General features: G+C 50.8%; 1 protein-coding gene across 1 annotated transcript in view; it reads left to right on the top strand.

The window, feature by feature from the left end:
• The window catches only part of INPP5A (inositol polyphosphate-5-phosphatase, 40kDa), a 147,862-nt gene that overhangs the window by 44,707 nt on the left and 89,663 nt on the right, over positions 1-13,492 (top strand). The window contains exon 4 of the mRNA XM_011980830.1: positions 7,344-7,447. Within this exon, the coding sequence (XP_011836220.1) occupies positions 7,344-7,447 (104 nt within the window). The remainder of the gene's footprint in view (positions 1-7,343; positions 7,448-13,492) is intronic.

Below are 13,492 nucleotides of genomic sequence, written 5' to 3'. Positions count from 1 at the left end.
CTTTTATTTTCTTCATGAATCCTTAAAAAACATCTACCAATTTGACTTTAAAGGTAAGACTGCGTGCCGTCTTCCGGGATTTTGTCTCGGCGCTCACCCCTCCTGGTGTCTGGCTTCCCCAGGCCCCTCCTGCCCTGTCTCCGTGAATGGCCACTGTGGGCTGGGTGTCTTGAGCCACTGGCCAGAGGTCACTCCAGGGGCCTCCTGGACCTGGTCTTGAGACCCCGTGGCCGTCCCACACTGGCTCCCTGGCAAGGCTCTGGTGGGGACCTGGCTTTCCTAGTGTTAAGAGGAAGGAATAGTTTGTTTCTGTGTTCCCCTCCAGTGTGAGAAAATGAAACGCGAATAAGAGGGTTGCATGTTTCAGAAATAAGAACAGGCAGGGACAGTCCTCCGTGCCGTGAGCAGTGTCCCTGTTTGATGGTCATATGCTGTGTGTCTTCATGGAAAAGACTTGCCCTGAGACGCTCCACTGACACGAGCTGTCCCCTCCTGTTCATTTCTTTGTTGGGGGCAGGTGTGTGACCTAGGCTGGGTGTGGGGCTTCCCTGCGTGCTCCACACGGCCTGGGGGTGTTTGTGCCATGACTTCCCGTCTGATGCTGTCGTTTCCTGCTGTGTGTGAGTCCTCGGAACCCCCGCAGCCTCCAGAGCAGATCACACCCATGTGAAGTGCCTGCACGCTGTGGTAACTGGAGCCACAAACGATATCATTTCGCTCAGATTCCGTGTTTGTGCTCCCCCGGGAGACGGAGCGCCTCATGTGAAATTGCGCAGCAGTCTCATCTCAATTGCTCGAGTGGCGATTTCGTTGATGATGAGAGCAAGATTCTGGCTGGCAGATTGATTTCTCACTGCCCTGTTACCTGAAGATCTTCAGATCCTTCCACATTCAGATCCTTCCCCATTCTAGCATCCGAGCCCTCCTACAAGGCCCGTGGCAGGATCGGCCATACAGAATCGCAGGAGCCGGCCGGTGGCGCTCTTCGCTGCGTTTCAGGAGACAGGGCACCTGCGTGCTGTGTGCGCAGGCACGGAGCGGCCGGTGAGAGTGGGGAGAGAGGGCGCTCAGACGCAGCATGTGCCGCGGGAAGCTGCAACCAAGGAGCTTGTGTGTCAGGCTTCACCGTGCTCCAGATCTGCAGAACTTTTCTGTTTCTCAGTAGCCATTTGAATACATGTTTTACTACCAAGTTAAATCAGTCGTGAAGTGCCTGGTGACCCTACGGTGTATTTAAAACTCTACGTGAGATGCACACTTCACTCTCGCAGAACTTTCCCCAGGGCCCTCCATGTGGCCAGACTAACAAAAACAACGTGAGGAGTGGGCAGCGAGTGCGTCCTGAGCATGTGGTGTGTCAGGAAGGCGTGCGGACACTGGAGACGTGTGGTCGCGGGAGACGTGAATGCGGGAGGTGTGCGGTCGCAGGAGGCGTGTGGATGCTGACGATGTTCTCAGTGCCCCGCATGGCAGATGTTGCTGCTGACGCTCAGAGCAGTGCGGGGCCCTTGGACTGGGGGGTCAGGCTGGGGAGTTGGGCTCGGGGGTCAGGCCCAGGGGTCAGGCTGGGGCCTCGCCGGGCTGGGCAGTTGGGCTCAAGGGTCAGGCTGGGGGCTCAAGGCTCTGAGAAGGACTCAAAAAGAAAACTAGAAATCAGGAACAGCACCAGAAAGGAAGCAGTGGCTCATCCGCGCATGGGCTGAGGGAAGAATCAGTGAGCTGGACGGTGTTAGAAACTTCACAAACTGAAAAGCAAGGAGAAATGAGAATAAATTTGAAAACAGAAGAAAATGGCCAAGACCAGTGGAACAGCGACGACAGGTGCAGCTTGTAAAGGGAACCCCAGTAGGAGTAGAAAGAAAGGAGCAGAAGGAGGATTTAACGTAGTGATGGTTTAGAACTTTCCAAACTTGTAACTGACACCAAACCACAGATCCAGAAAGCTCAGTGAATGCCAACACCAAGCAGGATAAATGCCAGAAAGTCGACCCCCGGCCACCATGTATTGAAACTGCAGAAATTCAAAGAAAAAAGAGAAAATCTTGAAAGAATCCAGGAGATTCCTTATAGGCGAGGTGATTGCTTACGTATAAAGGAACAAGGATAAGAATTACATTGGACCTTTTCCCAGAAACCATGCAAGAAGGAAGAGAGTAGTGTGAAATATTTACAGCATTATAAGAAGAAAAATATCAACCTAGAATTCTATATTCAGAAAAAAAAATTATTCTTCAAAAGTAAAGAAAATTGACTTTGTCAGGTAAGAAAAAATTGAAGTTATTTGTTGCCAGTAGATCTGCCTTACAAGAAATGCTAAAAGAAGTTCTTCAACAGGAGGAAATACCATATGGCCCAGAAACTCTGGTTTACCTAAAGAAAGAAAAAGCATGAGAGAGGGAATAAGTGAAGGTAAAATGAAATGTATTTTTCTTACCCTTAATTGATCTAGCAGATAACTTTTGTTCAAAGTAATAACAGCAACCATATATTGATTAACTGCAGCTTATGGATAAGTGGAATGAATAACAGAAATGTTATAAGGACAGGAGGGAGGAATTTGGGGTACTCTGTTATAAGAAACCTGTACTATCATTTTAAGGAATATAGTATTATTTAAAAGTGGACTTGGATTAGTTATACATGTATATTGTGAACTGGAAACTACTAAAAAACTTTTTAAAAGAAGTATAACTGATGTGTTAAGAGAGGAGAGATAATGGCACCGTATAAAATGCCCAATAAAAGCCAGAGAAGGCAGAAAAAGAATGGGACACCCCAAAGATACAAAGAACAAAGGCAATAAATAGAAAACTTACAAATATAGTAGATATTACTCCAACTATATCAACGACTCCTTTAAATATGAATGGTCTAAATACACCAATTAAAGGACAGAGACTGTCAGAGTGGATTTAAAACAAATATACCCAACTATGTGTTGTCTTCTAGAAACCCATTTATATAAACACCTAAAGATTAATAGATAAGGGATGGAGGAAGGTATACTGTTCTAACATGAATCAAAGGAAAACTTAGATGGGCCAAAAGAAAGTTGGAGGAGCCATATTAATTTATAGCATCAAATGCTTATATTAGAAAAGCAGAAAGATCTAAAATCAATTATCTAAGCTTGTACCTTAGGAAACTAGAATAAGAAAAGTAAATTAAACCAAAAGCTGGTTCTTTGAAAAAAATCAATAAAATGGGTAAACCTCTAGCCAGACTAAGAAAAAAAGACACAAATTATTAATATCAGAAATTACCAGAATAGGCAGAGCAGACTTCAGAGCTAGGAAAGTTTTCAGCAGTAAAGAGGGACATTACATCATGATAAAAGATCAGATCTCCAAGAATACGTAACAATCCTTAATATCTAGGTGCCTAACAACAGAGTGTCAGAATACACAAGGAGAAAACTAGTAGAACTGCCAAGAGAAACAGATGAATGAGACTTCAACACCCTGTATCAGAAATGAACAGATCTGCCAAGCATAAAATCAGGAAAGACATAGTTTAACTCAACAGCACCATCAAACAAATTGATCTAATTGAGATTTATAGGATACCTCATCCAGTAACAGCAGAATATACATTTTTGTCAAGCTCACATGGAACATTCACTAAGACAGATCACATTCTGGGCCGTAAAACACACCTTTACAAATTTAAAAGAATAGAAACCATATACAGCATGCTTATAGATTACAATGGAATTAAACTAGAAATCAGTACCAGAAAAGTAGCTGGAAAATCCCCAAATACTTGAATATTAAACAACAAATATCTAAATAACATATGAGTCAAAGAAGTCTCAAGAGAAATTTAAATATATTTTGAACCAAATGAAAATGTGAATACAACTTAACATTCGTGGGATATTAGAACAAGTAATGTTTAGAGGGAAATGTATAGCATCAAATGCATATAAGGAAGAGCTAAAAAGAAAAAACGCTAAGAACAAAGGAAGAAAGAGCTAAAATCAATTATCTAAGCTTCTACCTTAGGAAGCTAGAAGAAGAAAAGAAAATTCCAAGTAAGCAGAAGAAAAGAAATAATGAAAATTGGAACAGAAATCAACAGAACTGAAAACAGGAAATCAATAGAGAAAATCAACAAAACCAAAAGCTGCTTCTTTAAAGAGAGCAATGAAATCGATAAACCTCTAGCCAGACTAAGAAAAAAAGAGAGAAGACACAAATTATTAATATCAGAAATTAGAGAGGGACCATTACTGCTGATCCTGTGGACATTTAAGGGATAATAAAAGAATATCATTAATTTCTGCCTATAAATGTAATAACTGAGATGGGCCAATTCCTTGAAAGACACAATCTAAGAAAACTCATGCAAGGAAAACTAGATAATCTGAACAGGCCTATAGCTATTAACTAACATCGAATAAGTAATTAATAACTGCTAAAAAAGAAAGCACTAGACCCAGATGGTTTCACTGGTGAATTCTATCAGGCATTTAAGGAAGACATTATACAAGTTCTCTACAATCTCTTCCAGAAAATACAAGCAGAGGACAAACATCCTAAATCATTCTATGAGGCCAGCATTACCCGAATACTAAAACCATATAAAGACATTACAAAGAGAAGGAAAACTATGAACTGTAAACAAAAGTGCTCAACAAAATTCTCAACAGGCAGTTATATACTGTGACCAACCGAGATTTACTCCTGGTATACAGGCTGGTTCAGCATTTAAAAATCAATTAATGTAATTCATCACAGCAACAGGCAAAAGAAGGAAAATCCCAAGATCATAGAATAGATGCAGAAAAAGCATTTCACAAAATCCACATCTCTTCATGATTTGAAGAAAGCTCCCAGCAAACTAGGAATAGAGGGAACTTCCTCAACTTGGTAAAGCTCCAAAAATCCTACAATGAACACCACACTTAATGGGAAGTTAGATGCTTTTCCTCCGAGATCGGGAACAAGGCAGGGATGCCTCCTCTCCTGCTTCTCTTCAACATCTTACTGAAAGTCTTAGATAATGTAATAAGACAAGAAAAGGAAATAAAAGCCATATTGATGGGGTGATGGGAGATAGAACTATTTCTGTTCTCAGATGATACGATTTTGTCAAGAATCTCAGAGTCAGCAATAATAACAGACAAACCTGGTACTAATCAGCAATTATAGCAACATTGCAGGATGCAAAATTAATATACAGAGATCAGTTGCTTTCCTATATAGCAGCAATGAACTGGTGGAATTTTAAATTAAAAACATAATACCATTTACTTAAGCACACACCAAACGGAAGTACTTAAGAATAAATCTAACAAATTAATACAAGATCTCTATGAGGAAAACTATAAAACTCTGATGAAATAAAGAAGATCTAGATAAATGGAGAGAGATTTCATTTTCATGGATAGTGCTATGGTTGGAATGTAGGTGCCCCCTACCCCCAAATTCATCTGCTGACCTAACCCCTAGGGTGATGCTGTTAGGAGGTGGGGCCTTGGGAGGCTGATTAGAGTGTGAGGTCAGAGCCCTCACAAATGGGATGGGAGCCCTCATGAAAGAGGCTGGGAGTTCATTTGCCCCTTCCACACGTGAGGACACACACAGGGCACCATCCGTGAGGAACCGCATCTCCTAGCACCCTGATCTTGGACTTCCCATCCCCCGAAACTAGGAGAAAGACGCTTACTTTGTTTACAGACCACCCAGTCTATTTTACTGTAGCTGCCTGGTGGACTAAGACAGATGGGACAACCCAGTACTGTCAAGGGTTCAGCTCTTCCCAACTTCAGCTATAGATTCAACACAGCCCCAGCAAGGTGTGTCATGCCATTGACAAGCTGACTGTAAAGGTTATGTGGAAAACGAAATACCCAGAATAGCCCAGAGATTTGAAGAAGAAGAGCAGAGTCAGAGCCCGCACTTCCCGACTTCAAGACTTGCTGTTCTGCCTTGTAGGTGAATGGGCCAAGCAGGCTGTGGCATGTCAGCTCCACGGGGTGCTGTTTGGCGATAAAAAGAAGTGAGCTTTGAAGCCGTGAGAAGACACGGAGGAGCCTGACATGCCTGCTACCAATGAAAGAAGCCAACCTGAAAAGGCTACACACTGTGTGATTCCAACTCTGTGACACTCTGGAAAAGGCAGAACTGTGGAGACAGTGAAAGGATCCGTGGAGTCTAAGCTCCGAGTTTAGGGAACGGCCTCTATTTAATGTTCTGTCCATGCTCCATAAGTCGCTGAAACATCTCATGCTGTCTCCTGTCCATGAGGCACCTGCATCCAGGACTGTGCACCTAGGGCTGGGCCAGGTCACAGCACCCAGGGCCAGGTCAGAACACAGCACCCAGGGCCGGGCCAGACCACAGCACCCAGGGCCGGGCCAGACCACAGCACCCAGGGCTGGGCCACACCACAGCACTCTCTTTTTGCCTGGGACTCCTGCCCACCCCAGTGGTGACCCAGTACCTCGGCCCACAGTGCCGTGGTCCTCAGGTTGCCCCCTCTGTCCCTCCTGCCACAGTGGGGTGGATAATACCCCAGAAACTGCAGTTTGGTGCTGCTTGTGGGACACAATACACTGCCCCAAAGTGGTCTCCAGGAACCTCCTTGACACCCATGAGTGTCACCTCAGTGACCCAGGAGCCATCCTATGGCATCTTGCAAAGAGGCCAGCGGCCAGCTGCCCACCGGGCCCAGCAGGAGTTTGAGGAATGGATCCCTGCCATCCTTGATCATACCCCACCATGGGTATGGAGCTACCTGTCCATAAAAAGAAAGACCGAGGCCTGGTTGTGAACAATAGTGAGACCGGCCCTGCCCACGGGCGGGCCTGTGTCCCTGGGCCTGGCCTATCCACTGGGGGCTCCAGGGAGGTGCCAAACAGCCACTGGCAAAGCCCATCTGGGAGGCACCCTGCCGCGAGCTGCCTCTCTCACCGTCACACACAAACCTGTTCCCTGGAATATGAGTGATGGAGGCTGGATACGGGGAGGAAATCAATGTTATTAAATAAATTCATGTGAAGGTCTGAGTGAATGGTAGTTCTGCAGCCCTCTTAAATATATGCACGGGTTTAAAAGAGGATGCCAATTAGCTCCTGTAAATCTGCAGGCTGGGGGCTCTCGGGGGGTCATGGAGTGGAGCGTCAGATTTCAGGTCATGGGAGGGAAATTTATGAGCCACAGGCATGGAGCAGCCAGCCACCGGGGGTCTGTTCAGCATCGGCGCCCTCGTCGGGGCCTCCTCTCGGGGGCCTCCCTTGCTCCCATCGGGCTGCATGCGGGGCAGAAACAGGTTGTGCTCCAGGCTGGTTGGTGGGCACAACGATGGGATAGTCACCTCATCCTTCTGGTCTCTTCCAGCTAAGAAGTATAGAAAGGTCGCGGGCAAAGAGATCTACTCGGATACATTGGAGAGCACGCCCATGCTGGAGAAGGAGAAGTTTCCGCAGGACTACTTCCCCGAGGTGCGTAGTGAGGCTTTCTCACCAACCGGTTTGCTTCCCAGGGTGAGCCCGTCAGAAGCGACACTGAACGCGGAATTTGCGCATTGCACTGTTGCTGGTCGCAGCTGCCTGTTGTTACCTCTGATAATCCGTCTTCCTGGGAGTCCAGCCTCCTGTGGTTGGTCTGGGCTGTCACATGTAAGGGCAGTGAGAATCTAAGGCATTAGCACCACAGCAATCAGTAAATTCCTGAATCCTCATATCCACGAAAAAGAAGCTTCGCCAAAAGATGTAGGAAAATTACTCAGCTCCCCTGGCGTGCACCTGGGGTCCCCTGCACGCCCAGCTGGGAGAAGGTGGGCTGGCTGGTGGTAACCAAGACAGTGGCTGACGGTCGCGTGTGCCCATGGTGTGAATGTGGGGCAGGGGCACGGTCCCGTGTCCGATACGGCCTTGGTGGTTGCACCAGGCTGCAAGCAGCAGGGTCCCAGCAGTTATGCGTGCGTCACACGGAGAGTCTAGAATCAAAATGTGTGGAAGGCATCTGTCATCTCTCTGCCAGACGGTGTTGATAAGAAATTGGTGTTTCCTTCTGGCCGCCATGCTCTTGCTGAGCTGTGTGTGTGCAGCTGTTGCTCTGTGCACATGATCTTTGGGTAAACCTCACACGCGGCATTGTCGGTGTCTGCCTCGCTGTGTGGTTAACCTGTCGAGGCAGCGTTTGCTGCTTTGCCCTTCCTAATCTGCTAAATCACAGTGGGGTGCAGGCACCGTGGCCAGAAGCAGCCTGGGCACTGAGGCGGGTTTGGGGGCATCCAGGTACTGTGGCCAGAAACGGCCCAGGCACTGAGGCAGGTTTGGGGGCATCCAGGTACCGTGGCCAGAAGCGGCCCGGGCACTGAGGCGGGTTTGGGGGCGTCCAGGTACCGTGGCCAGAAGCGGCCCAGGCACTGAGGCAAGTTTGGGGGCATCCAGGTACCGTGGCCAGAAGCAGCCTGGGCACTGAGGCAGGTTTGGGGGCATCCAGGTACCGTGGCCAGAAGCGGCCCGGGCACTGAGGCGGGTTTGGGGGCGTCCAGGCTGTGATATAGGAGCTCTCGTCCGGACCTGTCTGCGCGGCCAGCCCCAAGAAGGATTGCTCCGCAGTCCTGTCTCCACGAGAGTCGTGCAGGCTGAGGCTGCTACGGAGCTGACTTCCAGCAAGGCCACAACTTTATTAACTTGCTTTATGGCCCACACCTTGAGTGAGGGACTGTGGCTGCCCCGTGAAGGATGGGGCGCTCCTGTCACCCTGTGGCTTGGCCTCCTCATCCATCTTCCCTAGGCCAAGGACACCGTGTCAGTGGGCCAGCCTCCCGTCCTCGGCCCTGCTTCCGGCACCGCCCGCTTGCCTCCCTCTGCTCCGGGTGTCCTGCGGTTGGAAAAGGACACACAAGGAAGCTCCGTGGTCTTCTCCGCGCACAGTCGCATCCCTGGGTCATGATAGCCTCCCTGAAGGGGCCGCCTGTGGTGCAGGCCCACTGGAAGGGCAGGGTGGCAGCTGTGGCTCCCCTGGAGAGCCTGTGAGCTGAACTCTGGCCTCTCTTGAACTCAGCCAAGGCTCTCATCTCAGAGTGACTGGAGACAGACTCAGGGCCCTTTGTGGGAAGCATAGGTGCTGGGGGGGCCTGGGCTGGGCGGGGCCATGTGCTGCTGCTTGATGGCATGAGGAGAGCAGCTGTGGGCGACCGGGCTGGTCCAGGCGGGGGCTGTTGACCCAGCACCTTGTCTCGGGACACATGTGACTGCATTGCTTTCCAGGGCCGTGGCTGGACTAGGTGCTGCTGGGCTGTCCCCTCCTCACCAGGTGTCCACTTACTCACTGGGTCCTGTCCACCCTGGATGGGGTAGGAGAGCCCACAGGGAGCCCCATAGTCCCTAGGGGTGAGGGCCGAGGTATGTCGTGAGGGGCCAGGGGCCACAGGGTCTGCCAGGGTGGGAAGCTCAGGGGCAGCGGGCCCTCAGTAAGGAACAGATAGTCTAGGGTCCTCCCAGGCAGCCACACAGGCTCTGACCCTTCCATACCTCAGCCCCGCCCTGAAGCAGCAGAGCCTCCTTCTTGCACCCACACCTCAGGCTTCTCTCCTGGACCCAGCAAGCGGGGAGTGAGGCCGGGGCCCAGGCTGAAGTTGGGCAAGGTCTGGGGGCCTCTGCTATGACTTTGCCACCCTTTGGAGGGTGGGTGCCCCGGCAGGGGTCTGAGTGTGGCCCCTGGCCTTGGTCCCTGACGCCAGTACTCTGAGTCCTCTGTGATGCTAGGGGCCTGCTGGCGTGGGTCTCTGGAGGGCGTAGCATGGGGGGCTGCCCCTCCCCCAGGAAGAGCAGCCTCAGCCCCGGTTTGTATAGAAACTCCAGCCCCCAGCCTGGGTCCAGCCCCTTCCCGCCTGCCGTGGACCTGGCTCCAGGGACTGCAGTGTTGTGTCCACAGGCAGAGGAGAAGGCAGATTCTGGGAGGCAGACGATTCCTGGGAGGAACAGGCGCCGAGCCTGTGTGTGTGGACCCGTCTCTCCCCTGGGAGAGCAGCGTGTTGCTGTCCATGGCCTGGTGGTCAGCTGCTCAGCAGATCTCCGTGGCTGCTGGTGCCTGGGACGGGGGGCCAGGCCTGCCACGTCATCGTCTTAGAAATCCTCCCGGGACCCGTGTGTTTGATGGTCTGCAGAGGTTTTCCAACGTTTCCTCTTCCCTGGTAAATTAACAAAAGGAAACTTATTTTAAAAACTATAAGCTTCTAATGTTCTGTCCGTAGTGTGGGTTTTTAACCCCACAGAGCCTGTGTGGCGCCCCGTGTCCCTGCTGGAGGGAGGAAGGAGGAGGGAAGGGTCTGGGGAGCCATGGGGGTCCCAGCCTGGCAGCCCGACCTGGCCCGCCCCTCCCTCTGTGCCTCTGCGCCCGACCTCTTGCTGTGTGTGAACACATTTTGGAGGAAGGAACTAGTTTCAGACTGATTTCTCTTTCTTTTATTACCGTCACTTAAGGGTAATCTAAATGTAATTACCTCGATGGGGGTATAATGCAGTCTCGGGTAATTACGGCCGCCGCAGAAACTAACAAAACTTTCTCTGCTGATTTATGGATGCTTTTGGCTTGGTATGAATTTCAGATGATGCCTCTGGGAGCCACACTCCAGATAATGTGAGGCCATTTTTAAAAAGCAGATTTGTGTAGTCGATCAGGGCGAGTCATTTTTTTCCTTTTGCCCGTAGTGAGAAATTGGTTGTTACCATAGATCACAGGGCCGGCGGCAAGCTCTTATGAAAGATGAATTAATTCCACTAATGCTCTAAGCGGGCCTTCGGCGTGAGGGCTGTGTGGCGATAACCTCCCCGCAGCCGCTCTTTTCTCGGTGGCGATTTATGCCGTCTTTTAGTGGATGAAACCGGCTGGAGCCGCTATCCATCTGCCGGCTGAAGGAACCCTATTAATGGGCCTGAGAGAGACTTCATGTCGTCAGGTGAAGGATGTGCCCCACCCCCACGTGATGTGGTGTCATTTCTGAGGTGAAAACCTCTCTGGGAGTAGAGGAGCCCACATGGGCCGGGGGGCGGCCACCTCAGGAGAGCGGAGCCACAGCCGTCCCATCTGCAGGCTCCTGAGGGCTCCCGGAGCGAGGGCTTTGAAGGTGGCCGGTGATCCCGCATACAGCCTGAGATGGAGGAGACCCCCAGCCCTGGCCATACACCCTCTGCTTCCATTTGCCGTGGCCTGAGCAACAAGTATGTACATCCAGAAGCTTCTGGGGTCTTCCTGAATCCTGAGCATGTGAGCGGTGGCTGAGGCCCCAGGATGCCTGTCTCTGCCTCCCAGCACTTCCTGGCCCTGCTCCGGAGGACGGTGTGGGGTGTGGGGTGTGTCCACCTCGGGCTGGGGTGCTCAGGTGCGCCCGTTGGGGTGTGGCCTCTGGGAGGGGCCCCTGAACCTGCTGATGACTCTGGGGACCTCCTTCCTCTTGGGCCACCCCACCCCAGCCCTGGCTGCATGCTCGGGGCTTGGCCAGCAAGGGGAGTGAGGCATCAGGAAGTGGGGAGTTCAGTGCAGGAATTGGGGCGGTGGTTCCAGTTCTGGTTCTTTCTCCAAAGAGCTGGCGGGTTCAGGCCCATTTTCTCGCTGGGGAAATGAGGGCAGTGCCTGTCCTGAGTGCCGGCGGGGCCACTAAAGGGTGCGTGGGACGCCCTCTGTGAGGACTCTCCCCGCACCGCACATCCCACCCTAAACCCAAGGATGTGACCGCACCTGTAGCCACAGGCCATGGAAGTGTCAGGACACTATGGGCTGTGGCTTCATGTGTTCCTACTGTAAAATCCTTGGAAACCTAGTCTTAGCACAATCGTAGCTGCTCTGATGAGCTTACCTCAAAAGGAACTTATTTTCTACAAATACTTTAGCAAATAGTTGGTTATGATAATATACTGTTAAGTTTTCTGAGATTCATTTGCAATTTATTTTAAAATCTTAAATTAGAATCCTAAAGTTACAGTTATTACCAATTTATATTATTCAAAAATAACATTGTTTTTTGTTTTATTTGTTCAGTCTATGGATAATTAATGTTGAAAAAAATTCTCCATTACTGTGGAAAATTTAAAAATCTAAAAAAACCAAGAGGTACACACGTGCACATAGATTCAAGACACACAAACACACACCTTAATTAACACAAATAATTGAAAACTCAGGAGAAGAATAATTAATTTTGGTTCAAAAATTTACAAATGCCTTCCATTTTTAATGGAAGTAAAACTGTTGACGGTTATAGCAAATTCTAGGTAAAAACCTGGTGTGCTCAGTTTGGGGTTTCTGCTGTACCTGTCAGAATTCAGAGGCGTGCGTGCAGGGAGGTGCTGTGTCCCTGTGTCCCGGGTCCTACTGCCTGTCTGGAAGCAGGATAGGCAGTGCCTGGGCACAGGTCTGCCACACGTGGGAAGTGCCTGCCTCTGCGTGCCACGGAGCACCTTTGCTGTCTCGTTCCACAATGTACTCTGGGTCTCTGGCTCCAGCACTCTGGGGCTCTGGCTCCAACCAGCGGGACCGAGACCCAGCCTCATGGGCTGTCCCAGCGGGGGATGTGGACAGCGCCTGTGCCCAGGAAGTGGGCTGTGGGATGCTTGGGGTGGGCTGGGGCTCACATTTACACAGGGGTGACTGTGGGCTTGGGGAGTGGCAGGGGCACTAGCGTGAGTCTGGACACGGGAGCTGGCAGAGGGCATCTGCCAGTGCTGGTTAGGAGCAGCCTCCAGGTTCCCTGCCCCAGTGCTGGTTAGGAGCGGCCTCCAGGCTCCCTGCCGGGCCCACACACCGGGGTTGGGACTCCCCTCCCTCCCGTTGTGTGCCCCCCACCCTTCGGACTCACCATTTCTCCCAGAAGAGCTGGCCCTGATTGTCTCACAAGGCGAGCTTCCCCTGCAGTCACCCCTGTGACTTGGTGCAGGCAGACACCTGTCCCGGTCACTTGGTGATTGCATCGGCGAGGACAGATCCGGGTTCTTGTGGTCGTTGTCCGCTGGCGAGGACATGGCTCTGGGCTCTTGCACTTGTCAGCCATGCCTCCTGCACAACCGTGTGCGCGCGGTGTCCGTCTTCCCGTTCATGTTGACCACAGGTTTCTCACCCGCCAGCCGGAGGCCCCTGATGGAGTCGGTTTCTGGGGAACTGGCCCTCGACCGTCTGCACACACAAGCGGCTTCAGCCCCCCTACACACGAGGCTTCATCCCCAGACACACATGCAACTTCTCTCCCACACACACACGCGGCTTCACCCCCCCACACACACACACGTGGCTTCACCCCCACACACACACACAGCTTCACCCACACACACACACACGGCTTCACCCCCCACACACACGTAGTTTCACCCACACACACGCAGCTTCACCCCCCCACACACGCAACTTCACCCCCATACACACATGCAACTTCACCCCCACACATACACGCAACTTCACCCCCACACACACACGCAGCTTCACCCCCACACACACACGCAGCTTCACCCCCACACACACCCACACGCAACTTCACCCCCACA

Source organism: Mandrillus leucophaeus, unplaced genomic scaffold (assembly GCF_000951045.1).
Source record: "Mandrillus leucophaeus isolate KB7577 unplaced genomic scaffold, Mleu.le_1.0 Scaffold219, whole genome shotgun sequence".
Classification (NCBI taxonomy): Eukaryota; Metazoa; Chordata; class Mammalia; order Primates; family Cercopithecidae; genus Mandrillus; species Mandrillus leucophaeus.
Note: the sequence above shows the minus strand (reverse complement) of the source record. Positions and strands in the feature narration are given on the sequence as shown.